Source organism: Carassius carassius, chromosome 20, assembly GCF_963082965.1.
Source record: "Carassius carassius chromosome 20, fCarCar2.1, whole genome shotgun sequence".
NCBI classification, from domain to species: domain Eukaryota; kingdom Metazoa; phylum Chordata; class Actinopteri; order Cypriniformes; family Cyprinidae; genus Carassius; species Carassius carassius.
In genome coordinates, this window is record NC_081774.1 from 13,436,958 (window position 1) to 13,464,583 (window position 27,626).

A 27,626-nucleotide genomic window follows, 5' to 3' on the forward strand; every position below is an offset into this window, starting at 1 on the left:
ACAGAAGAGAAGACAATGCTGAATAAAGTCGTCGTTTTTGCTATTTTTGGACCAAAATGTATTTTCGATGCTTCAAAAAATTTTAACTGACCCTCTGATGTCACATGGACTACTTTGATGATGTTTTTCTTACCTTTCTGGACATGGGCAGTATACCGTACACACAGCTTCAATGGAGGGACTGAGAGCTCTCGGACTAAATCTAAAATATCTTAAAATATCTGTTTTCCAAAGATGAACAGAGGTCTTACGGGTTTGAAACAACATGAGGGTAAGTTATTAATTACATAATTTTGCTATCTGGGTGAACTAACCCTTTAAGTACTAGTCACTAGTGGAATACATACTAGTCAAAACTCAATAGTTGATATCTCAATGACGGATCCCCATAGAAGTCAATAGTATAGTAACAATATAAAAGTTACTAGTCACTACTGAATTAAGTACTACTATCTAATAAGTACTAGTACCTAAAAAATAAGCACTAGTATCTAATAAATACGTACTAGTATCTAATAATAAGTACTAGTATTTAATCAATAAGTACTAGTACCTAATTAATAAATACTAGTACCTAATGAATAAGTACTAGTAACTTTACAAAATACACTAGTACCTAAAGAATAAGCACTACCTAAAAAAATAACCACTAGTAGTTAATGAATAAGTACTAGTACTTAATGGCAAAGATGCTAGTATCTAAAAAATAAGTACTAGTAACTTGAAAAAAGATACTAGTACAGCTTATAGATTAAATGTTACAAAGGCTTTCCATACGCGTGCTTTAATCCTGCACTTATGTTAATGTCCAGGGTCTCTGTGTTCGGATTTAATGACAGCGTCAAAGTTACACGATAGAGGGCGTCATTTCACTGCTATGAAATCAATTCGCTCTCATTTTAATTACATTGCAAATGAGGTAAATTTGACCCAATTTAGTTCCCTATTAGTCAGCCTCCATATGTGACATCTAGAGGATAATTTTCTGTGTTCTATGTTGCAGACTTCTCACCAGCTGCAGTAAATGTGACAAACACACACTTACCTTCATTTTAATATTAGACAGAACACAAGAACCTCACCACAGACCACTTTAAACCAAATTTTCACTGTTTAATTAGAGGACTGAAGACTTCTGAAACTATAATAAATCTTTCTATCATGACTTTGCATTGTCCAGGAAATCTCAAATACAGAACAAGCTCAGCCAGACTTAATAATCTAAATGAAACAAACACCGGCTTAAAACATCCTTAGAAGCTTTGTGTATCTTTGTCAAATGGAGAAACTTGAGAAAAAAAGGTCATTAGAGAACATTATTCAGACTTTATATTACTTTCATATTTCCCATCATGAACATCCTGAGATACAAAACGAATGCCCAAAATAAATTAAGATAAAACAAAAAATATTTTCAAAAGACCCAATTATGAAAACACAGTCCAATCCTTTCTTTTCCTACAATATACAGAGTTCACAACATCACCCATACATAATGAATCATATTTTATACACCTACTACATATAGTATGTATATTTAAAAAAATAGGTCCTCTAGAGATGACCCATAAACTTCAACCATGTGTCACTCTGAAACTGTTGTTTTCTAAGAAGTCCATCAAATTCATTCTCAATTCCAATAAAGATCTCTAATATATATATATATATATATATATATATATATATATATATATCCTCTGTTGACATTTCTTGTAATGATAAAGCCAAAAAAAAAAACATGTTGAAACTGTGCAGTAACACAGGTCACCGCCTCTGGACTTCACAAATCTTATCAAGTCTGTCCTGTCTTTTAAACATTAGAAGTAAAAAAGAAGAAGAAGAAGAAACAGAAAATACATTCCAAGCGGGTGATGAACTGCATTTAGTGTAGTCTTTCCTTTGAAGATTCAAAATGTGTAGGACGGCAGCACATTAAAGATCAGCATACAGAAAAAATAGCAGTTAATGCACAACATTGCTTTGGTACAGATCAATATCTTCACTGTCCTGCATCAGATAATAAAATCTCCCGACGGCAGCTGGAAGACGCGTGTACGCATTCGTATGTCAGAGTGTGTACTGTAACACAGATATGCTGCAGCAGACGACTGTAGTCTTGACGACTGATATCTAAATCTCCCTCTGTGGTTATTTGAACTGTGTGCACACTGAAAAGCTGAGCTGGGATCTCGCTTCAGCAGGAGGGAAAGGCGGCAGCAGGGGACAGTAAGCAATAAAAAAGACTGCCCGAGAAAGCAAGAAGGCCCCGATTCCCACGACGCATCCTGCTCAGCCTTCCTCCAGCTCTTCCTCATCCTCTTCTCTCAATTCCACAAAGTCGTCCATGCGGCCCCCGGCCCTGACCTCATTCATGGGGGCAGAGTCCTCCCCGTCGATGGTCATGTCTTCATCAGAGTCTTTCTTTTTCTTCTGTGTGAGCAGAAAGAAAAATGCTAATCATCTTTCCCACAGAAGACCAAAAAAATTGATTTAAATAATTCATGAAAGCCATTATTACATAATTTGTTATACTGAAGTGGGATAGTTTAAGAATGATTTACAAAGGTTTTTTAATGAAATACGTGTGGTGGAGTTTGTAAAATTGTAATTTAAATTTTTTTAAATCAAAAGTGGGGCGTGTTGTCATTGTATGGATTTTTGAAATCATATAATGTAATGGGATTTCAGTTAAATTTCATGAAATAAGTTAAATGTAAAGTGTAACATGCACTGCTGTTTAAAAGTTCAAATATTTATTTACTTTTTTTTATCTCTTTTGTTCACCAGGGCTGTATTTATTTAATAAGATATTTAGTAAGATTGTAAAATATTGTTTAAATTTAAAATAATTGGTTTCTATTTTAATATATTTAAAATGGAATGTATTCATGTGATGGCAAAATATTTAGTGTTCACATGCTGATTTGGCGCTCAAGAAACATTTCTTATTATCAATGTTGAAAATTAGAAAATGTGAAACATTTTTCCAGGATTTTTTCATGAATATAATCTTCAAAAGGACATAATTTCTTGAAATATAAATATTTTGTAACATCACCTCACTGTTATGTATTATCAAATTAATCTTTGCTGAATAAATCTATCAATTTCTTTAAAAAAAAAATCATACTAACCCCACATTTTTGGACAGTAGTGTATAAAAACATAAAACCATTACTTTAACAGACAGACAGCTACACTATTTAATGAATTGTATAATATTACAGCAATTAAATTATATGACAATCCCCACAAAAATAAGACAAATTTGTCTGAAACTGAAATATATGGAGGTAAAAAACCTTTGTTCTTAGTACACAGTTCAACATTTAGGTTAATAAAAATCTACCTTCATGATATAGTTGACCCTTGCCTTACATATCAGTCTGTTTTATTGTGTTTAAAAAAAAACGTTAAGTTTGGAAGACTGAAATACTGAACTTTGAAACCGATATAAAAAAAACCCTGCTAGAGAAAGCACCTTTATGTAACTGAAATTTAACTGAATTTATTTAATTGAAATAACTACCCTCACTCTCCTGTATGTGCGTATGCCTAAAAAATGAACATGTTTGTAGATTCACAGCATCACACTGATGTATTGTTAAAAGGTGCTTGATTGAATTGTTAATGCCCTTTTGTTGTATTCACATCAAACACAAAGCAGTTTTATCATAAGAAAAAACCTTCAGGCTTCTGTTATTGCACCTGTTTTCGGTAGACATAGCATGCTGCGATTGCAACCATAGTAGACTCCCCGAGGAAACCAGCCAGCAGGGATCCAACACCAAGTGTGGCTCCATGTACCCTGCACAAATTGACGCGCAGAGAGCTTTTAAATTCAGTCTAACAGATTTTATTATACAGTGTGATCCACTGAAGTACAACGACTAGTGTCCTATATGTTTTTTATGTGAGTACAGTCAAGCACAACACACTTACCCCATGTAAGGCAGCACTATGAGACTGCTAATGAGGACAATGATGCGGAGGACAGAGCTGGGCGCCAGGACAAAGGTCTTCTTCAGGGTCATGAGCCAACCAGTCAGGTGAGAGCGAATCGTCACTGAGGATGAAAACCGTGCATGCAAAACTGGTCTCAAGCAATCATGTGAAAACATATTCTACATGTCACTCATTATTGCTATCAGTACGGTTATATCATAAAAGTGAAGTGCAATTAGATTGGATGGTACTTTGAGCTTCATTGTGGTTCTTTCTCTCTCAGTTTCTCTAGGCTTGAGGCATTATAACTGAAGCATGACCATCTTGACCTTTGCCTTTTCAAAAAGCATTTTCAAAGAGCAACCAGTCATCCTAAGACCATCTGTCCATTTGATAATGCACTGCACATAAGACCTTGAATCATCTGTTTTGTTTGTCATGAGAAGCCCTCAGAGAATGTGCAGCTACAGAACTTTGCAGAAAGGTCCACAGATTTCCACAGAATGTGAACATGAGACATTCACAAAGTTCAATTTAGACTACTGTTCAAAATGTACATGTAAAATGCTACAAAAATGTATATTTAAAAAAAAAATTCATAGAATAATATTATTAAGAAGAAATGACTCTTGAACAGCAAATCAGCATATTATAATGATTTCTGAAAGATTATGTGACACTGAAAACTGGAGTAATAATTCTGAACACTCAGCTTTGCCAGCACAGCAATAAATTACATTTCAAAATATTAAAATAAAAAATCTATATATTTTAAATAAACATTACTGTATTTTTACTTTTCTAAATCCATTAAAAGTGTTGTAATATATATATTTTTTTGTTAAAACTGTACTTTCTATGTACTTTATACTGGATGCTAAAATAAGTATACAGTACATATGCCCCCCCCAAATAATAAAGAATGTTTGTTTTTATGCAAATTGACTTAAAGTGCAATACCTGGAATGGGAAAGAAGGAGAAAATTCGTAATGGGACGACACACAGCTCCGCAAAGGCATGATCTACGCCAATGATGTCCACCAGGATCCTCTCAGAAATGTGTGGTGCCCAGAACACCACAGAGCAGAGCTGCACAGAGACAGACACACTGAATGGAGCCATCCAAATACAGTAAAAGACAAATCAAATAAATCATAGTTAAATATAACGCAGGTAACAAGAAACGAGGTAAATGAAAAATAGGCTATTCTGTTTTTTTTTCTATGAAATGGAACGTTGGTTTTTCTGGTTACCTAGTAGAATATAATATCATAGTATACGTGTTGATTTCAGGGTCAGATCACATGTAAGCAAGCATATTATATTCACCCTGTTCACAGAGCTAGCAAAACACTATCATTTACACTTATAACTGTTTATATCTACAGTGACTGAGTGGAGAAACGCCTTTTAAATATGGCTAACAGCACTGGAATGAGAAGTGTGTGAAAAGATACACATGACCAGACAAGAACTCAACACTTGCTGCAACCTCTTAACATCAATAACACAAACCAACCATCAATGATACATCATTTACAATCAAGTTTTAAGTGTTTCTAGCTTTTCCAAAGCAAAATGTTAACACAGAATCTCTATGCCTTTGAGTGACTCATTAAAAGCAAAGAGACCACAGTATTCATCCAGAGCAATGCATTCATGCAACATTTTATTGAAGAGGAGAACATCTGGGCAAAACTATATAGTGTTTGTATATTTTTATACAATCATAATTCTTCCTCCATATCGCTGACAGAGAGGTGAAATTATGGCATAAAAATGATAGCTGTAGTGTAATACCATGAAGGATTTAATCTAGGTCAGGAAGGGAAGGTCTGACCCTGTTACTGAGGCAGAGCGCATCAATTAATCATTTAGCCTGACTCTAAAAGCACTCGCAATTACAAGACACACTATCCTAATGTGCTCCTTATGGCTTTACAACAACGTGTTTAGTAGCTGAATAAGAGCCTTTGGATTTACGTATATTAAATTTTAAATTCAGGGGACAGGTGGAAAAGTTAAAAACTGAATTATAGGGTAATATAAGTGTGTACAGATTAAGCTAGTGTGGGTTTCAATTCTATACATGTAGACCTAAGGAAGAAGTTGTACCTAAGAAGTTGGACTTAGGCAACAGCACTCATACTACCCATATTAATATAATGTATGGAACATATGTTGTTAATGGTCACAAATTAAGATTCAAACCAAAAGTAGTACAGCATGTTTCCATCTTCTTGCTTTTCATATATGGGCTGCTATGACTCAAATCACCTGTTATGTTCCCTTAACTGTAAGTTGCTTTGGATAAACGCGTCTGCCAAATGCATAAATGTCAATTTAAATGTAGATAGATATCTCCTCCTCCTGACTGGCTAAACAAAGAATATAACCACATCCCACGGTCACAATAAACTCCTACAGCACCTTTGAACTCACTGAACTTCAGTAAATGCTGTTAGCAAAATATGAAAGAAGTGTGATTGAAGCCAGATGGAGACAGAGGAGAATGTGGATGAACTTACCGTTATAGAAAGAGCCAAACAAACAAAAGTGAAGCGCTTGATGTGGGACTTTGTCACGACTGTACCACTGTTGGCCAGCTTGTTGCTTGGGTTATTCTGGAAAAGAAGAACAAACACAAACAGCAGATGTCAAGAAAGTAGTTCATTTCTTCTTCAGGATAAGTTTTGAGAATCATTTAGAATCTGCATTTCATAAAAAAAAATGTTTAAAAAAAAAAAGTAATACTCTTATTCAGCAACGATGAATTAAACTGATCAAAAGTGACAGTAAAAAAAATGTTACAAAAAAAATATATATTTTAAATAAATGTTGTTCCTCAATTCTAAATAAATGCAGCGCAACTTTTCAACATTGATAATAATAATAATTATAAATCTTTCTTGAGCACCAAATCAGCATATTACAATGATTTCTGAGGATCATGTGACACTGAAGACTAGAGTAATGGGGGCTTTTAGCATCACCGGAATAAATTCTTAAATTTTTAAAATAGAAATGTTACATATTACAGCATTCACTATATTTTTGATCAAATAAATGCAGCCTTGGTGAGTATATGACACTTCTTTCTAAAGCATTAAAAATATATTACAAACCCCAAACTTTTGAACGGTAATATACATCATCTTCATCCATAAAATGATTTACTACAGCTGGCCAGACACCTGTGGCTAGAGAATGTCCCCTCACTTCCTGAGGACTTCCTAAATGTGTATCCCGCTGAAACATTCATAAATAACCACGCTCTACTGTGCACCTTTTTTAATTACAGTCTCTGGGACTGCAGCTCTGTCTCCACGAACCCACTCTATTTACCCAAAAAAGAATTGCTTTGTCATGAAGTAGAACAAGATAATAGACACTGCACTATTAGCACACAGAAAAGGTGGAAGATATAAACTAATTATGTCATACCTTAATGGTAAGAGACAAAATTAGACAGTGTGGTATAAATAAAAAGAAAATAAACCACACTGACTCCTTTTCCTGATGTTCAGGCACTGGGAGGAGAAGATGGAAAGCTGTCATTTTTACTTAAGTATACATGCGGGGGATGATTAGTATTAAGCATTCAGAGAACTATGATTAAGGATTAAAAAGTGTTAGTTTAAGGTAAAACAACAACATCTACCTTGTCAAATGCAGGGTAAACAGCTCTGAGTTCAGTGAGCCATCCATATGGCATATGACCCACTGGATATGTTGCTGTGAGAACTGCCACAGCCTGGAAAACAATGGTGAGATGATGGGAACATTAAACACCCACAATTTCATCTGTTTCTAATGAATGTTTCTATTGTAGAGGAGCTGAATGACGTAAACTATTTCTGACATCTAGGCACCAAACAACTAAACTGACATTAAATGCTTGTTTTGTCATTATAGTTATAAACCTAGTTTAAAAGTATATTAAGGTAGGTTTGAGGGGGTGGGGGTGGGGGTTGAGTACAAAAATTTTAGCCTTAAGTGGTAAAGATGGCCCATAAAGCACAGGATGCAGATGAGATTAAATTATGCCACGTTAACAACTTGTTAACAACTTATTATAAAATGATTTACTTATGTATAATTTTTTTTAAAGTAATATAGTTTTTTTATTATTATTTCAAATTAGCTTTTTTGTCATTTAAATAGATGATTTATTCGATTTAGCTTTTACAAAACATTTCTAATTAGCTTTAATTGTTTTTATGTTATTTTTAGTAATTTTAGTACTTCATTTTATTTCAGATAGTTGCTAAGGCAATGTTTTTCATCGTTATCAGGTTGATATTTTATTTTATAAATTTTATAGTTAAAATTTTTCGTTTACAATAACAACTATTTTTATTCACTAGATGCATAATTAAGTACATACATTATACATGCATTTTGCATTTCTGTAGTCTCAACTAAAATCATAATTGTCAAAAATCTTATTATAGTGCTGCTCTGCTGCTCATACCTGATGACACTGCTTTGCTTAAAACAAAATAGATGCCAACATAGAAGAAATAAAAGAAAATGTTCCCCCATCCATTTCAGTATATTTTCATAGCAAGAGAAGCTGTGAATGTATTGCTAAATTTAAATATTAGAAAAATATTCACACATAGACTGTATCTAAATGACTGAAAATAATGATAGTGATTATGATTTGATATGTAAATACTGTAAAGGCATGCGTGTTCTTGCCATGGGACACACTAACCTCTGTGGCAGCTATGCTTCCTTTCAGATCCCGTGACACAAACAGGTTGACGATGGGTCTGCTAATCCGCTGCGTAGCCAGGATGAGAGCCAACGGCCACCAAAAGCTTAGCATCTTTTTAATAGTGGCATCACCCTATTGCAAAGAACGGGTTTCAGTATATACATGTAGCACAGTTTTAGGATTCTCACAGGTTTGATGGGTTAGAGCAAGGAGAAATTAATACAGAAAACCAATAAACTGAGCAGTGTAGCTGTGATACTGAACTTAGCAGGTCAACAGTGACAGATTTGCATAGTAAAATACCCCTTAATTGAACTGGTGTAAACAGAGTCAATGGACATACCCCAACCTCAGGCCCACTGGATTCTGGGATGTTGTCATGAATTTTCCTGTAGTAACCCAAACCAACAATAGTGAAGCGTACCAAAGCGCCCATATACAGAGAGAGGATTGGGATCAACAAGGGCTCCACACACTCCAGGTGACTGTGGAGCAAAATAGCGACAAACACAATCTAAAGAGAGAGAGAGAGAGAGAGAGACACAACCGTGTAACCTGATTACAATGACAGTGATAAATATAGCCGTTCTTGTGGCACATGCAGACTCTTATTATTTCACACCCAAAAACATCATTAATAAAAACAAATTACACCACAACTATGATAAACACAGACACATAACCCATTATCTTCGCCTTCAATACACAACCACATTCACATTCTTATGAACACATCAATACAGAAAAAGAGTGTAAGAGGACATTATAAATCAAGCAATGACATGAAACATCTGAAACATACCTGTGCAACAACATCAGAAATAGACGCACATCCCACCAGGAAACTGTGCTTGTGCTTCAGAAGGATTCCAGCATGAGTCCAGGCCTGAAACCACAGATATGAGCTAACTGCCACACTAACTTACACAATACAATATGCTAATCCAGTTAATGGATAGAGAAAGATGGAACATTAATATTCATTTAATATTATATTAAATTATGTGTGTATTTTAGTCCTATACAAGGGCGCTGCTAAAGTTTCTGGGCCCCCTGAACAGCATTTTGACCACCTTCACATTCCGGGGACCCCCTCCCACATCGGGCCCTTGGAATCATCCTAAACCTTACCGCCTTACCCCTTACTATTTGGTACTACATTGATAGTAACCTTGCAAAGCCATTAAAGCATTATTCATGAGTTTTATATTACAGTATACATCAATGTTCAAATGTCTTGGTTTGGATTTTTTATTGCATTAATTTGATAAAAAATTCAGTAACAACAGCATGTAAAAAAAAAGGTATAAAATGTAATTTATTCCTGTGATTGAAAAGCAGAATCTTTAGCAGTCATTACTCAGTCTTCAGTGTCACATGATCCTTCAGAAATCATTCCAATATGCTGCTCATATATAAAAGATAATACATAAAAATAAAAAACAAGCAATAATTGGTAAGCCCCCTGCAGTGCCACATTTCATCCCCTAGGGGTCATGGACACCCTGTTAACTGGGTCCGCTCTCTCGAGACTTAACACTTCAAACAAAACACTGCTGCAGCTGAAGCTCCATTCACAGGCACAGGATGTTTGCGTGGGCTGTTATTCACCCTAAGGAGCTTGATGGGTTCCAGATCTGAAAAGGCTCTGATGCCTGGCTTTACCACCCACGCTTACACACACACACTCTCTGCCATCTGTGCCAGGCAGGCAGCCAGATCTGACGGCCAGAGCGAGAGCACATTATGACATTACAGCTAAATATCCAGGGTTGAGACGTCACGATACACTCACCATGGCGTCAAGTAAAGGAAAAGCACCCAGATAGAGAAACGCCTTCCGGGTCTTACTCCCCACAGACTCATCCACATGATGCAGTTTGTTAATGATGTAATAGCCCAGATTTGTGTAGGCTAAACATGAAAAAGTAAGAACAAGATTAATATGCATTATAGTCAATAATATAATAAACTTAATATTCAACATGATGGCTTTGCTCCAAAAACTGGCACAAATAACATGCAAGGACAGAGAAATATAATATAATAAATAATTAGTGCTGTCAAATGATTAATCGCGATTAACCGCATCCAAAAAACCCAAAGTTTTTGTTTACATGGTATAAGTGTGTGTAATGTGTATATTTATTATGCATATATAAATACACACAGTATACATTTTAAAAATATTTACATGTATATATTTATATTCATATAATTTATATTAAATATAAATATATGTATTATATAAACATAACATATTTTTGTTAAATAAATACATGCATGTGTGTGTATTTACAGTACATATAATAAATATACACATTACACACACGTACTATGTAAACAAAAACATTTATTTTGGATGCGGTTAATCGCGATTAATCATTTGACAGCACTAAATATAGTATAGTTTAATATAATATAATATAATATAATATAATATAATATAATATAATATAATATAATATAATATAATATAATATAATATAATATAATATAATATAATATAATAATATAATAAAGAAGGTCTGGTGTATCCCAACACAAACAGCAGATGTCAAGAAAGTAGTTCATTTCTTCTTCAGGATAAGTTTTGAGAATCATTTAGAATCTGCATTTCATAAAAAAAAAATGTAAAAAAAAAGAGTAATACTCTTATTCAGCAAGGATGAATTAAACTGATCAAAAGTGACAGTAAAAAAAAAAGTTACAAAAAAAAATATATACATTTTAAATAAATGTTGTTCCTCAATTCTAAATAAATGCATTTCTCCAGTTTTTTCCCACTTTTCTCAGGAATGTGTGTGGTGACGTGATCCACAGATGGATGACACAGCTCTTCCAAACTCTCTGACTGCACAAACGACCATAATCTGACTGAAACCACACTCAAGATGATGGAGATTGTCCATGTTATGCTAACACACCATAACTCCTTCATTTAAAAGCACATCATTACGTATGGCGGACAGGTGGTGGCTTAGTAGTTAAAAAATCCATGCCTTCTTCCAAGATGGTGCTGGCTTGTATCCTATATCCCTCAAGGTCACATTTTTTCTCCATGTACTCATAGCAGTAACTGCCATATGGGTACTGCTGAGTGGCTGGAAATGGCTCTGATTTCTTGCTTCATATGTAAATGGCTATTTGTGTAAATGCAAATGTATTTGAGCTAGAGAAACTGACATATTCAAGGTAACTATCCTTTATTCTTCAAACTAATTTTTGGATTAGATTCTATAAATACACGGTTTCATGATGACTAAACCCTTTTTAACCACATCCCACAAACTTAAGTATTTGTAATTTGCTAAATATGGGTGGCAGAACTTATTTCCTGCTGAGTAGGAGTGCAGCATTTTGCACAATTTGTTTAATGACAATATAATAATAGAGAGTGAACACAATTCCAGAAATAAATGGCGAGCTACCGCTGTGAGGTTGAATAGAGTTTGTTTGAGAGACGCCTCTCCATTCACAGAGTACATAGAACAGGCATGTAGAAACCTGGCAAAAAAGCCCTTCCGTCAACACAGCGGATGAGACCGTGCTTGGCATCAAATGTTCTTTTGTGTAATGAGGTTTTTTTCCCCAGAGAATGGCTACATCTGAAAAGATAAGTGGGCTTTGAGTGATTCAGAACACTTGAGCTAAAAGGAGGTCCTTCTCCAGTCATAACATTGCTTACGAAGTCCACTATCATGACACGTTTGTTTGGAAAAGTGAAAAACAAAGTGGTGTTCCCTGTACTTTTAGTACAAACTTGTCATGCAAGACCAGAGGCATATGTGAGGAAATAATAAACTGGCAGACTGACCAATAAGAATGTGGAAAATGATAGCCACGGTTCCTGCGGCGACCATACAGAGGACTGCCTTGGTTCTGTCCCGTTTGCTGTTGACAAACACCAGCCCTACGTTCTTGAAATCGCTCATAGGGCCAGTGAAGAACTTCATGAGAGAGTAGGCCAGACCATAGCTGGCCAGCATTTCTACAGCATCCTCTTTAACAGTCGCAATACCCCTATTCAAAGCCTGTAGAGGAAGAGAGAAGTTATAAAAATGCTTTTTTTTTTTTTAGCATTGTACAAGACGGGTTTAGTAGAGTGATTAAATGCAGACAAACCTTCTTCTAAATCTAAATGAATCTAGAAAATGAATCCACACTAAATCTAGATTAAGGTTTTATCTAAAACAATCTAATTTCTGATGTTTAGGGATGAAACATTCCTCTACACAAAGATATACAACACTACCCCTGTATCAACTGACTAAATGCTTTTCATGGCAAGGCCCCTAGAAAAAGATCCAGCTTGCTATGTTGGACCACTAACCCAGAATCTACTCTTAAAAGTGTTTGTCTTTAAAGCCACACGTGTGTGAAAATATAAACTTCACAGTGTCATAGTGCACCGTGTGTCAGATGTCTAAACATGACTAAGCAACAGTGTCAAGCAGAAAGAGGAAGACATTCATTCATGGACCTTTCTTGAGAGAAACACCTGTGAACTGTAATCAGACACAGCCCTTGTAATCTTGAATAATGTGGAGCTACAGTAACTACAAATCATCTCAATGATGACTAACTGTATTATGAACAATTTTACAGCTTTATTGTCACATGTCAGAATATATCCCCATCAACACAAGGTGATGTGGCAATGTGTCAGATGTCAAACCTGTTAGAAAATGCTGAGATGTGCATAAGTTCTACTCGCTCTACAGCTGTGGGTGTTATTGCACTAATGAATAAACTTTTCTGCCCTGTCCTTGACTCTAATGTGGTGGCACCAATATGTAATACTTGTTGCAGGAGAATAATGATTATGTTTAAATTAAGATTTCATTTGAATGATAAAACAGTAGATAGTCAGTCACAGAATTGATAGGAGGAGCAAGACGTGCACAATAACAGATAAAGTCAAAAGGATGTGTGAATGGAGGGTTCTTCTCCTTATCTGCTGCCTTCTTCTGACTCTGACTCTTTGTCTGCCACTTCATCTCCAACGCCTAAGAACAATGTGTAGTGAGATAATGATTGTCTGTTACTGTGGGCAGACGGGCTCTTAGGGTTCCTGATCACATTTCTTCTGTATGCCATTAGTGATTCTGAAAAATGAATTTGTATCTAACAAAAATCGAATGGCAATGTTTTCTTCAATGAATTCTTCAGTATAGTGAGTTGTGTCCATCAAATCCATTCTAATTTTGAAATATCCAAATTTTCTCTTTGGCCAAGCATTCAAATAATGCATCTCATAATCTTGTACTGCAGTTATATCTGATCAAATGTACATTATTATTCCTTAGCTTGGGTGGAACAACTCATTTTTGCTTTGTTGGAACAGCCGCTATGCTAATTGTGTCTCTATTTGTTTCTCGGTTTCTGTTTCTTAATAAACAGCAAATTAGCAGCTTATAACGTCATAGTTAATGGTCTGTTAATAGCGAGAATTTGACCTTAAAATAAAGTGCGACCGATATTTATGTTTTAAGTTTTTAATAACCAATATTTAAAACCAAGTTTTGTTTTTGCTTTTGACAACAAAATATATCTTATTATAATACCACAAAAATAAAACAATATTAATATTTGGATTATTATTATGTAATTGAGTTACACATTTCATGGTGAAGAATAAATTATTTTAAAAGTTTTATATTTATCCTAACAATACATTATTATATGAGGGTATTCATTTATTTGTCCACTTAATATCGAAGAAACCGATAACCGATTTAACTGAAAAAGGTGAATATCGGAAAACATTGCTTGCTCAAAAAGATTACAGTCTTTCTCTGAATGTTATTTTTTTTAATAAATCACAACTATGAGTTCAACAAAACAAAAAAAATTTGTCTTTGTAGCTAATCCATTTCAGACATGCAATGACTGTTATAAAAACTACTGTAAGAGCAAAACATTCGTTAATGATTGACAAAAACAAGGCCAGTTCACGCAGAGGTGACAACAAAATCAGCCCATCCAAAAGTGCACATTCATCTCAGATTGCTTTCGCATTGTTCAGTGTGACACATGTTACTGGATGCGCTGGATGGCCAGCTGTTGACATTTGACAAACACACACAGCTGATCGGTTCACGTTGTTTGTGATGATGCCTTGTTTACCAACGGCCGCCGTTTCACCGATTCCTTAAGAAATAAAACCCAACATAAGTTCGCAAGCCACAGAGCTCTTATAGCGAGGAGCACGGATGGATGAGGGATGCCACTGCTGCAGTGTCCAGCTCCAAAGATACACAACCAATCACAAATCACAACCGTCATGATGCGCTGTATTTAAAACACATTCACACTTGCCTGTTCGCCGAGGTCGATGGCTATGTTGGTTATGGCCAGAGGCACCAGAAATCGGATGAGAGGCCAGTAGTGCGTGAGCGCCGGGATTTTCACCATGATCGCCGGGAGGAGAGCGGCAGCACCGCCAACATCAGCTGCTCGGATCTGGAAGTATGCGAGGCCGGTCACAGCCCGTCGAGTTCTGAGTGTTTTCTAGCAGAAATTCACCGAGATCAGGTCCGTCCCTGCCCTCCTACACAACAACAGCATCATAAACAATGATCTGGTGCATGGGAAAATAGGAGGGTCACCAGAAATTTCCGCGGACGGCTTCTCCATTGTTCACCCATCAGTGGGGAGGAAAATAAATAAATACATATAATCAGCCGCGGCAATTAAGAGCGGCACATGTATAAAGCCGTATGCGTGGAGTCGCTGGGCCTGGCGCTATTCTGCTGTAGATGACCACTCGGTTAACTGTTCTTAAATCATCATCCTTCCTTAACACATGGGGGACGGTCGGCGCGTAAAAGCCCCTCCTCTTCTAAACGTCACCTACTGCGTGCAGAGAAACACAGAAACACAGTGCTGAACAACACACAGATGTCTAAAATACAGATCATTCTCAGAGAAAAGCTTGCTTAGAGAGGGATGAGCACGGGACAGGGAGATCAAATAGCCGTCTCCGTCCTTATCATACCTGCGTATAAGCTTACAAGTTCATTTGTTATGAATGTTAACAAAATATATTCTATAACAAATTCTATAAATAAAATATCGAAATGGGACTTAAACGTTAGACGAAATTTAAGTGGCTTTCGTGAAAGTCAGTGAAAACCGAACAACATCTTATTTGTCGGCCAGCAGGTGGGGCTGCAGAGACCACAAGTCTCGTGAGACGGACTATCAATTAAAGGGACCGGTCACAAAAATCTTACAGGATTTTGCGTGACAGAGGATGTCACTTTGACTGACAGCTCTTTTTGTGCGCCATGTGTATTAAATAGATATATAATAAACAGCTTTCAACCAGGGGGCCCAGGGTCCATCAGGGTGTCAGAAAACTCAGAAAAGGGGCACAGGATGGCTTCAAATTATAAATAATAAAATTATTATTATTTAAATTATAATAATAAAATATTTTAATAACTATTGATTTTTGTATTTTGTATTATTGAAGAACAAACTGTTTTTAAAATATCTGGAATCATATAACAAATCATGGTTAATTAAACATTAACACACTTGGTTTGTTTGATAATTTGCAACTTTGTTGAAAAGTCAAATAGAAGTCACATAGCATAATGAATAAAAATTTGTTAGTACAAATCATGAGAAGATGATATTACTGAAAATATCTACTGGACTAGGGACTGTCATTTTTAATTGCTATTTTTATATAGATAATTAGTTTTAAATGTCACTTTTCACATTAATTTCAATTTCACATTTTTACAGAGTCCCACTTTATCTATCTTAGAAATATTGCTTGGTTCAGATTTTTATTTCACAGGTTGATGCAAAAATATTGATTCATGCCTTTATCTCTTGCTTTAATTTTTGTAATTTTAAACTGGATTGCCTATAAGAACTGCATTGATAAACTACATTTGGTACAAAATGCTGCAACTGCAGAGAACAAAATACATTTGAATTGGTTACCCATTAATAACAGGACTGATTTTAAAGCTATTCATTTTTTAAAGCACAGAACAACTTGGTCAGTCAGAAGCATATAAAGGTGCTAATAAAATATGTACCAAAATAGATATTTTTTTTTAGATCTTCTAATGCTGATTTTTTTTTTTTTTGGGTCACAATGCAATGTAAACCATACAAGATTAATTGAAGTTGGTTTGGCTATTACACCTACCAAAACTAAACCTTTACCAATTCATGCATTTGTAAACTTCTGAAACATCTCTTCTGGCATTTCTTTACTCCTTCGTTATAAAATTTAATTAAAAAGTTTCAGAGAACAGTTAATCTGAGATGTAGGAGGTTTGGTGTAGTGCTGCATGCTTCATCAGATGCTGTATGAATTATTGAGCTGTGCCGGTTTCTCATTTCCTACCCAGGCTGTGTAAACTGCTCAGCAAAGTAATAAATTACAGACTATTAAAATGACGACATCTGAAAAAGACAATACAAGAAGATACTGAAACCAGTGAAAGGACACCAAGACCTTATCCTGAATGGCACAAAAACTAGCTAAATTAACACCTACAAAATCTAGAAAATTAGAAGAGCATGTCTAGATTTAAAGTTTAAATTTATTGCAATAAGCAAAGAAATAATTAACCTTGTAAACTAATCATTTCATAATCAACTAATCATTTCATAATCAACTAATCAAAAAAATATTATCCTCCGTCCTAGCTGGAGTTACAGCTGTGTCTCATAAAACTATTGCACATAATTTATTTAGAAATGCATACAATTTGATCCTTCTATTCTAAAATTACATAGGTAGTAGAATAAGGATAAGCAAATCTTTAAATTTATAAGAATTATAACCTGAAAGAAAAAAACATCCCAAAACATAAACTCAAGAACAGTTATGTGGAAAACATGAAGGATTGTAACTCCTGAGTTTGGTAGATTGAGTGTGATTGCCATTTACTCTTTAAAGATGTGTCGTTTTGCTTGGTTGTCCATCTGAAGGTGGATTCCACTTTGGCCTACCATATGCATCAAATTTGGAGGATTTTTTGGGGACGAGTACATTGTAGTGTCTGTCATCTTCTGTAAGCAAGCATAGAGTAGGCCAGTCCTTCTTGTGGTCATTTGGGTAGTATGTAATAAACTCTTCAGTTTCACACTTGTACAGCCGAACAACCTGCATCGTCTGCTGAAGGGAATAACCCAGGAGGCACATCTCCACCTAAACAACATTATATCATCAGGAGAGGTTCCTTCATATAATATTCAACCACTGAAACACTGCAATCAAATGAATCAACAGTAGATATTATAAGCAAGAAGTTAAATATATGTACATGATTGGTCCATAAATAAACAAAGCTAAAGATTTTTTGTAAACATTTTTATTTTTAACTGCACTTACCTGTTCCAGCCCACCACTGAAGCCTACATGTCTGAGGTGGTTGGTGAAGAACATCTTAGGGCATTTGGATGAGTCACGAGCATAGAGGAGCCAGCAGAACTCTGGTACATCAGAGCCCTTCTCCATATCTGAGTGCAAATGAATGGCAGTCCTCAGCATCAAGAACTTCAGCGCTTCCAGAAGCTCATACTCCTCATCGTGACCTCTGAACACCTCCTGGAACATACGCTCCCTCTCCTCAAGACTTCTGCACTGGACACTCTCTTCCCACTATAGATAACACAATAAAATATTGCCAGCAAGTACAGTTAAGTATGCAGTAAATAAACTTTTCTTAAAGAAACTAATACCTTTATTATGAAAGGATGCATTAAATTGATCAATAGTGACAGTAAGGACAAAATATTTTAAGTATATTTTAAACAGTAATAAAATTTCTCAATATTGCATTTCTGATCAAATAAATGCAGCACTGGTGAGCATTAGAGATCCCTTTAAAAACATTTAAAACATTTTCCCACAAACCTTTTGAACAGTGATGTATATAGATATTCATACATAAACAATTAAGAAAAAATAAAATATATGTTACCCTTTGCTTCAGTAGCTCCAGACATTGTTCAAGATGCTGCACTTTGCTCTTACTAGTTTCAAATGGAAACTGCCACTCCTTAATAAAATCCTGATCAGACTGAGTTTCTTTTGGCCACTATAATGGGACATTTACAATGCATTAAATTAATTTAACACATAATAACATTCTATATTGATATGTAAAATATAATATTCGAGTTATGCTGCTTTGTGCAAGTACAGAATCAGTGTGGATGCCTCGAACATCGAAGCACAATAAGGCTAAATTACCTCGCTAATGTCAGAGTCATGTAGCCAGGCAGGAAGCTGTTTTGACTGGCTGAGCACCTGGAAGAGCGTTGCTCTTAATGCACAATAGTTATCACCTCTTACTCTGCGTAGCTTGAACTCACTGGCTATTGTTTCATACCCCTAAAAAAGAAGCATGTGTGAGCAATGCCCTTTGAAAAGGAAACACTAAAGAAACAGTAAAGTGTGAAAGAGGCAGGCTCACCTTTCGAATTAGCAGACTTTTTGTGGTGTTGCCTTTCCATTCTCTCTGACTGTAGGTCTGAAGATCCTCTGCAGCGGACACGCTGCTCTGGGTCTCACCAACAGCCGCTGATGGGAAGAAAGACACCCCTAGCTCAGGCAAAAACAACCTCATGGAAATCTCTTACAACATTTCAATACACACTGAACATTCTTCAAAAACTGAGCGCTACCTGACTCTGACTGCTGCTTGTCTTGCAGCTCTTTTTGAATTTCGTCTTCGTCTCTGTACAGGTCCACATCACTATGAAACAACAAATACTCATTGCAAAATGGTGCAAAGTAAGTTGTGTCACTTCCTTAATCTAGTGCATAATATTTGTCACGTAACCATATATTTAAGAAGGGCCCATCACATAAAGCTGCCTGTGATTAAGAGATGCACATGAGAAAAGTGGTTTTTTGTTTTTTAATGCTTAACACTGTTGTTGCTTGTCAAGTGACATTTTCTCCATAGCAACTCAAATTTATTTATATCAAAGCATTCTACACTTGGTTGAAATATGTATATCATACATAGGGATCTATGATTTTTGTGATGCAGGACATGCAGACAGAATCATGGAATCCAGTCATAAAAATGAAATTTAACACGGAATGTCATGGAATTTGGCCAATTTTGGATGAATAAATCAAAAGTAGGGCTGTACAATTAATCAAAATGTGATATGGACTAGCGTCTGCTAGAGTGTGGACCAGTGTGAAGCACACAAAGAGTGCTATTTGAATATGACGTCTGCATGTACCGAGTGCCTCTGTGTGATTAAATGGTGCCGTTTCCTTTAATACAAACCCAAGGCTGTGACACTCATTCCAGTGTTTGCATTTCTAAAAAAATAAAACCTGTCACAGGGTCATATTATTGTTAAGAAAAAAATAATAAAAAGAACATTTATGTATGAATTCAGCTGATTAGACATGCTTTTTGGCTATTACAATTTGGAGTGCAGAAATATTAAAACGAAAACAGAATAATATATATAAATTTTTTTTTTTTTTTTTTTACCAATTTAACCATTATAATTGAATCCAGAAAAATATAATTTGGGAAAAATGTAAATGGGTATCAATATAGTGAATTGCCAGTGTAAAACTAGTTCATTAAAACTGACTGAAATGTAATAAAGAGAAGCAATTAAAAGTACCATGTTCCCAAAATGGTTGGTGCGGAGTGAAGCATATCACTAAAAGTGATTGCGAAATCCAAAAGGAAAATTTGAGATGCAAATAAAATGCAAATGAAATGTATTCCAAAATTACTTGTCTTGACCCTTGACATGATGCTCTTAGTTTAGCCTCAGTTTCACATAATAGCAGACATCCAGAATTATAACAACAAGTATTGATTTTATTTACTGTTTTTTTTTTTTCGCCTTGAACACTTAGGTGAAAAGTGGCACAACCCAAAAGCACCTACTGTATGACAATCTAAAGCCATAGTGCATGCGCAGAAAGAGATGAATTGACAGGAAGGATACCTTTTTTCATCTTCAGCAGACGACGTCTTCATCAGATGCTGCTGGGATGAAGGACTGTCACTACGAGTAGATTTGGCCTCCTTTTGAGAACGTTTTTGCATAGTGTGGGAAGACTCCGAGCTTCTCTCAGGTCCAGGAGAACAAGCATCTTTTCCAGCTGCACAGCCCTTCACATCTGCTTTCTGACCTTGAGTGCCCTGGGTCGATCTAAAGAGAAGGATCAGTTATATTCAACATGAAATGATATATGCTTAGATATAAGATGTTAAAATTGACTACATTTATAACATCTCAACTTATATTTTGCGTTAAGGAAATCAGTGCTATGGCATACCCATGACTCGTTTTGACTTTTTTACTCTGTCGGTCAGAATCACAAGTAGACTTTGCTGTTTTATTCATGGTTTGGACTCGGTGATTTTGCACATCCTTCGCACCTGAATCATAACAACACATGGGCAGAGACGTCCAACCTGCATCTCGACATAGTGGGCTGATGCAGAGGGAAAGTATACATTTAACTAAATATAAAATGTGCAGCTTGAAGGTGACAACATTGCTCTTGCACTTCTGCACATCACAATGGAAACAAGTTAATGCGACTAACAAACGAAAACAAGTAACGTTAGAACACTTCCGCTTTCACTCAGACTCCTCAATCTCATCAGTGATAGAACCGCATCAGTTTACTAATCATTCTCAGACAAAACAGTTGAAGGTGCTATTATTAAACTTACCTGCTATTACTGTCTTGCCAAAGAGGGACTACAAAATATGCAGATTACGAGACGAAAGCCTTCGAATACATTACTTCCTGTGAATAGAGGATTCTGGGAATTGTAGTTTTCCCGGCGCGCTGCTAGTTACTGTTGCCATGTCCTCTTATTTTAATCGACTCTTGTTTTTTCATATTCATAAGTTCATTGTTCATAAAAATTGTTTTCCTTCATTTCAAGTTTTTGGGCATTCTTGGTGCTACACAGTCGCCTATTTGGGCTTGTTAGCATTTAGTCTCCATAGCATAATAATAGAATAGTCATACATCATACATTTATTTTTGTCACTTAAAAGCTTATGATATTAGCATAAATTTAATCTAATATATTATAAATAATGTATATAATTATTAAAAAATAATTGATATTCATTATAATTCAATAATAGCCAATTTATTTATCCTTTGTGTTTTATGCGATTTTATAACAATAAATAGTACGACAAAATAAATCAGAAATCTTTTAAAACTCTATCCAGAAACACTAAAACGCACAGTTTGCTTTTTGCTTGTTTTGTATCCGTTTTTCTAGCGAGATCTGGCAACAATGGCGCAGGTCTTGTAAACTGTTATTGTTCAGTGTCTTTGTGAATTGTTAAAAGAAAAAATCCAGTTTAAAGAAACATAAACTTACCCTTCATTATCAGATTCCTTGCGATAAAGGTGAGACACCCTTGTGCAGTACTGAGTCCTGTTTGTGTCCTTTTTACTAAGTCCTAAATTGTTGCCTGCACTGGTTACAATCGTCAATTTCCGATCCTCCTTAAATTCTATTTTTTCAGTGTTGACTGATGGGGTGGACATACAGCAATTCCCCATCACCACCATGGAGACACATGGTGTCGAATAAAAAAATTCGACATGACATGCAAAAAATTCGACATGACATGCAAAAAAAAATAAATAAATTGTGTGCACGATTTACTAATTCGTTCCCTCAATGTACTAAATCATGCACACGAGTACTATTGCATTCCCTCGATTTACTACTGCGTTCACTCGATTTCTAAATTGTGTGCACGATTTACTAGTTTCGTTCCCTTGATTTGCTAAATCGTGCGCACGATTTAGCAAATCGAGGGAACCCAATAGTAAATCGAGGGAACGCAATAGTAATCGTGTGCACGTTTTAGTACATTGAGGGAACGAATTAGTAAATTGTGCGCACAATTTATTTATTTTTTCTTGCATGTCATGTGCGGGGCTCCGTAATTGGGGCTCCTTTTGCATGAATTACTGCTTCATTGCAGCGTGGCGTGGAGGCGATCATCCTGGGGCACTGCTGAGGCATTATTGAAGCCCAGGTTGCTTTGATAGCAGCCTTTAGCTCCTCTGTATTGTTAGTCAGATGTCTTTCCCTTCACAATACCCCATAGATTCTCTGTGAGGTTCAGGTCGGGGGAGTTGGCTGGCCAAGCAAGCACAGTAATATCATGGTCAGCAAACCACTTGGTTTTGACATTGTGGGTAGGTACTAAAGTCCTGCAGCAAAATGAAATCAGCATCTCCATAAAGCTTGTCAGCAGATGGAGGCATAAAGTGCTCCAAAATCTCCTGCAGTGGCTGCATTGACCTTGGACTTGATAAAACACAATGGAGCAACACCAGGAGATGCCATAGCACCCAAATCATTCAGAAACTTCACACTGGACACTTTAAGCAGCTTGGATTATGTGCCTCTCTAGTCTTCCTCCAGAGTCCAGACCTTTATTTCCAAATGAAATGGTAAATTTACTTTAATCTGAAAAGAGGACTTTGGCCCACCGAGCAACAGTCCAGTTCTTTTTCTCCTTAGCGTTTTCTGTTTCAGAAGTGGCTTGGTAGCTCTTTTCCTGAAAACGTCTGAGTGTGGTGACTCTTGATGCACTGACTCCAGCTTCCGTCCACACCTTGTGAAGCTCTCTAAAGTTCTTGAATCAGCTTTTCCTGACAATCTTCCAGATGCTGTGGTCATCCCTGTTGCTTGTGCACCTTTTCCTACCACACTTTTTCCTTCCAGTCAACTTTCTATCAATATATTTTGATACAGCACTCTGTGAACAGCCATCCCTTTCAGCAATGACCTTCAGTGGCTACCCTCCTTGTGGAGGGTGTTGATGATTGTTTTCTGGACAACTGTCCAGTCAGTAATAATTGTGGTTGTATGTTCTAAACTAGCCCAAGAGGTAACCATTATTTATACTCAAAATTACTCAAACTTATCAAGCGCAAATTGGAACATATAAATCCCACATCCGGTGGGATTTTTTATATAGAAAGATTAAAACTACAGGGGAAAAATAGGGGGAAATATTTAAACAGGACGATAGCGGGATAGAATGATAAAATACGGGAAATCAAGTATTTTCCGGGAATCACGGGAAAAACGGGAGGGTTGACAGGTATGAATGAGGCGTTTATCCACTTTACTGTACACGTTTGGGACGGGATAAGGACCTTCTTCGTGATCGCTATAATTTGTGCACTTTTGATCATTACATTTAATTAATTAATATAAAGCAACACCCCAGAAACAGGCGGAGTGCCTTCAGAAGGACGCAGAAATATTTTAGAGCTGCTGGGATTCAACTCACTTTATTTCCCTTTTATTTGAAATTACAATATATATAATTTTTAATTTTTAGTAGTCATGTAGGATATGCTGTGACTGATATTACGTGCGTTAAGCTTGGCATGCTGTTTGAAAAGAGTGTTTATGCGTGTCTGTGTTTTACACAAATACATGTAGAAAATACAAAAGATTACAACACTGTAGAACATCTTTTAATTAAATTAGCCTATAAGCTACAGTTTGCATATATAAATCAAATTTATTATCAATATATATTTACAAATAAGGAAGATAAGCACATTACATATACTTGTGCTGCTTATTAACTAACAATCACGCAGGCCAACTTCAAAGATGCACGAATAAAGAAACTGGTGCAAACATAATGCGGTGGTGAAACTGTGAAGAGTTACGCATCTAGCAAGGATTTAACGATAGACAAAATACTCATATTGATTCAAAGCATTTTACATTTATTAATTAACTAAATGTCAGTAATGAACAATACTTCACAAATTATAAAGATCACGAGGAAGGTCATTATTCTGTCCCAAATGCGTACTTTCAGTAGCCTAAAATTGCACCCCATCAGTTTCAGGTCTATGGTGCCATCTGTTGGCGCAGTAGTGTAACTTAGAGAACAACTTTTGTTATGTCGAGATCATGACAATTAAGTCGTGATAACGAGAAACCACTTTTGTTATGTCGTGATCAAGAGAAAATAACTTATTATGTCTAGATCACGAGATAATTAAGTCGTTATCCCGACAAAACAAGAAATAATAAAAAAATAATAACCCATGGCCTGTATGACTTTAGTAGGTCTGGGCTCGCTGTGGCGCGTACTGTCTCTTTAAATGGCGCTCCTCCCCCTCCGCGCTCCTCCGCTCTCCTGGTGCTGAAGCGTCGACTTTCTCCTCTCAGAGCACTAGCAGCCATGGCTGAAATAAAGACGGGCATATTTGCCAAAAACGTACAAAAGAGGCTCAGTCGGGCGCAGGAAAAGGTATGGATTTAATTTTCTTATTTGTGATAGATCAACAATGAATTGTTAGAGGACGTTTGATAAAGCCAAAGCCAAAGGCAGCATTTTGTGTTCGTGGAGCTGTCCAGCAGATGCTCCGGGCAGGGGAAGGAGATTCAGCTGGGCGATTTAACCTGGATATCTTAGCGTACATAAAAATTTATTTTCTTTTCTCCTTTCTCACATGCATAGTTTACATTTTCACTGCATCAGACCTGAAACATAGTCAAAAATGCGCAGACTGCAATCTTAGCCAGCACTGCCATTTAAAAGCGACCGAGGAGCTGCTCCGTGACAGAAATCCCACTTAAACCCGAGAGGACTTATGATACTTTGAGGTCTTGAGTTTATCGATTCATCTGAGTTTGTAAGCAATGGATGGCTAGTAGATTATAATGTGTAACTGATGCAGTGTTTATCTCGCTATACCTTTCCTGTCTGAATTTGGCATGTATCGGTTTTCAATGCATTTCTGGCGATGTAATCCATTCAAGATATTGGATTTTTCCTCTGCAAGGTCAGGAGAAGGGGAGGTGGGGGATGCCCTCCTCTATGCGGTATGAATACTAGCAGGAGGAGATCTCCGAGTGTCCACGAGATCGTGAAGGCCGCTTAATCTGGTTGCACAGAGACACGCAACAGTCTTCCTCTGTTTAAAACGAGACATAAATAGACTGCTAGGTGCATGTCGCTTTTGCTTGATGATTTATTTTATTTTTTATTGACAGTAAACTGGTATTTAGTTGTACAATGGGTTTGGTTTTCGTGGTTTTGCTTAGACAGCCTGCGCAATACTTAGCAGTTGAATATGAAATGTCTGTCAGTTAGTAAAGTGAAGGCGTCTGGGACACAGCACAGCAGTAGTGGTTTCCCCGAGTACGAGCCGAGCTGCAGTAAGAGGATTGTTTTTCTTTTAATACACATGGTTCACTCACAGCCTGAAGGCGAAAGTGAAGATTCCCTTGAGATATGTTTCGTGTTTTCATATGAACTATGGGTGGCACATTGTGGTGGAGGTGCTTTTTAGGTTGAACTGTGGAAAAGTGGGTCAATTTCTGGTGGATTCCTGGTGGATGCTTGATGAAAGCTTTATATACTCTGCCTTTTGGGATTTTGCGATGCCAAAACACTGTAAATAGATCAGAATTGTGGTAAATTGGGAAAGATCATCAGCAAAAAGTGAGATAGTGTTTATATTACTGTATGTTCATGTTAGGTTTATCTCGTGTGTGCTGCAATTTAAGAACGTCACTGCAACTTCTCTGAAAAGTAATAAAACTGTGTATTTGCCATTTTAATTAGGTCCATATATCTTCTGCTATAACGTAATGTTTCATGTTTAAAATGGTCAAGGTGGCTTTTGTAACATTTTTTGGTTTAGCTGGTGTGTTACTGTTGCAAGACTTGATTAACCAGCTTGATGGAGGTCTGTCAGTTTAATTGCTGTCTGTCATGAACTGCCCAAAATCCTTAAATAAATAAATTAAGATAAAGCGGAGCAACTTAATAATGTTTTTTCTCTTTCTCTCTCTCCCTTGCTTGTGTGTGATTTATTTCTAACCGCAGTACAAGTTTATATTCTATATGGAGGTTTATTTTGAAGAAACATGTTGACTATCTGTGTAGAATTTTATGCTGAGATCATTAAGATAATTTATTTTAATAATAAGCCCCTTTTACCAGTTATTAATGACTGTTACATTGGATAGCCTCACAATATTTAAAAAGCAATCAATCATGAAACTTACCTTTTAAAAGATGACTCATGCTTGATTATAATAATTAAAACCATAGCTTTGGTCTGTTGCCAACACAGAGTAATATTCCCCTCATTTAAGATTTATTAATCTTAAATGTTTGTCATATTCTGGTATCATTTCTAATTTGTCTAAATCATACAATTTATAATTTCACAATTGATGATGCAGTACTGAAGCAATGCAGACAAATATCTACATATACATTGTCTTCACAATGTCTAGTGTAACATGATTGGGTTAAGACCACATTAAGGAAAAGGTACAATTTAATGCCTCTGGAAAAGAAGATCGTGACCAGGGCAGATAACATGATAAGGGGTGTAAGGGATCCTTTAATCGGAGTCCTGGTGGGGATGAAATACCTCACAATCAACTGAAATCATTTATAATCCTTTTGCTTGCTGTCACAGGAAGATTGATGCATCGTGACAATGTAATTGTGAACCGGATGCAGCATTGTACTAAGCGCTGGACTTTTACAAACATTTTAATGCCTTTGCTAAGCAGGATTACGACAAAAAGCATGTAAATTGATTTGCCTTGTGCTCTTTTGTATTGCTGGATAGATATTAGCATCCAAATATTGGGAAATGATATATAATTAAACTGTTTTTGTGGCACTGTTCAATTTGCTATAAAACATTTGCTTTTCCACATTACTTAGAAAGACTATAAGATTATTTTTTAACATTATAAAACACTTTATGAAGTATATTCTAGAGGACATCACTGGCCTGTTTGGATGAGACAGAGAGGGGAGTGTGTTTTTAAGGCCTAAGTTGGGTTAATATTTCATAGGCTGGCTGCTACTGTTGTATAGGGTTTCCTGGCCGGGCTTTGTGTCTTAGATGAGTGTCTTTTGCCTTCTGGAGAGTTC

General features: G+C 36.1%; 3 protein-coding genes across 4 annotated transcripts in view; 1 reads left to right on the top strand and 2 right to left on the bottom strand.

The window, feature by feature from the left end:
• Positions 1–1,898: 1,898 nt before the first annotated feature.
• Positions 1,899–15,659, bottom strand: LOC132096395 (progressive ankylosis protein homolog B). Its single transcript, XM_059501718.1, has 12 exons — positions 14,991–15,659; positions 12,487–12,703; positions 10,465–10,583; positions 9,472–9,555; positions 9,013–9,183; positions 8,667–8,801; positions 7,608–7,700; positions 6,475–6,570; positions 4,906–5,035; positions 3,943–4,066; positions 3,709–3,808; positions 1,899–2,430 (listed from the first exon to the last, which is right to left on the bottom strand). Exons 1-12 carry the CDS (start codon positions 15,084–15,086, stop codon positions 2,290–2,292), a joined length of 1,506 nt encoding a protein of 501 aa, XP_059357701.1. The 5' UTR covers positions 15,087–15,659; the 3' UTR covers positions 1,899–2,289.
• Positions 15,660–17,224: 1,565 nt separating this feature from the next.
• On the bottom strand, positions 17,225–22,224 carry LOC132096396 (ubiquitin thioesterase otulin-like). 2 transcript variants are annotated; one of them, XM_059501720.1, is made up of 10 exons: positions 22,049–22,224; positions 21,377–21,453; positions 20,974–21,132; positions 20,640–20,846; positions 19,335–19,405; positions 19,124–19,230; positions 18,901–19,041; positions 18,629–18,745; positions 18,037–18,306; positions 17,225–17,853 (listed from the first exon to the last, which is right to left on the bottom strand). In XM_059501720.1, exons 3-10 carry the CDS (start codon positions 21,093–21,095, stop codon positions 17,596–17,598), a joined length of 1,293 nt encoding a protein of 430 aa, XP_059357703.1. In that variant the 5' UTR covers positions 21,096–21,132; positions 21,377–21,453; positions 22,049–22,224; the 3' UTR covers positions 17,225–17,595. The 2 variants fall into 2 exon arrangements, with proteins under 2 accessions (XP_059357703.1, XP_059357702.1); XM_059501719.1 differs by lacking the exon at positions 22,049–22,224 and having other exon boundaries at positions 21,377–21,508.
• Positions 22,225–24,832: 2,608 nt separating this feature from the next.
• The window catches only part of LOC132096397 (amphiphysin-like), a 37,871-nt gene continuing 35,077 nt past the window's right edge, over positions 24,833–27,626 (top strand). Inside the window, exon 1 of the mRNA XM_059501721.1 lies at positions 24,833–24,971. Within this exon, the coding sequence (XP_059357704.1) occupies positions 24,903–24,971 (69 nt within the window). The 5' untranslated portion in view covers positions 24,833–24,902. The remainder of the gene's footprint in view (positions 24,972–27,626) is intronic.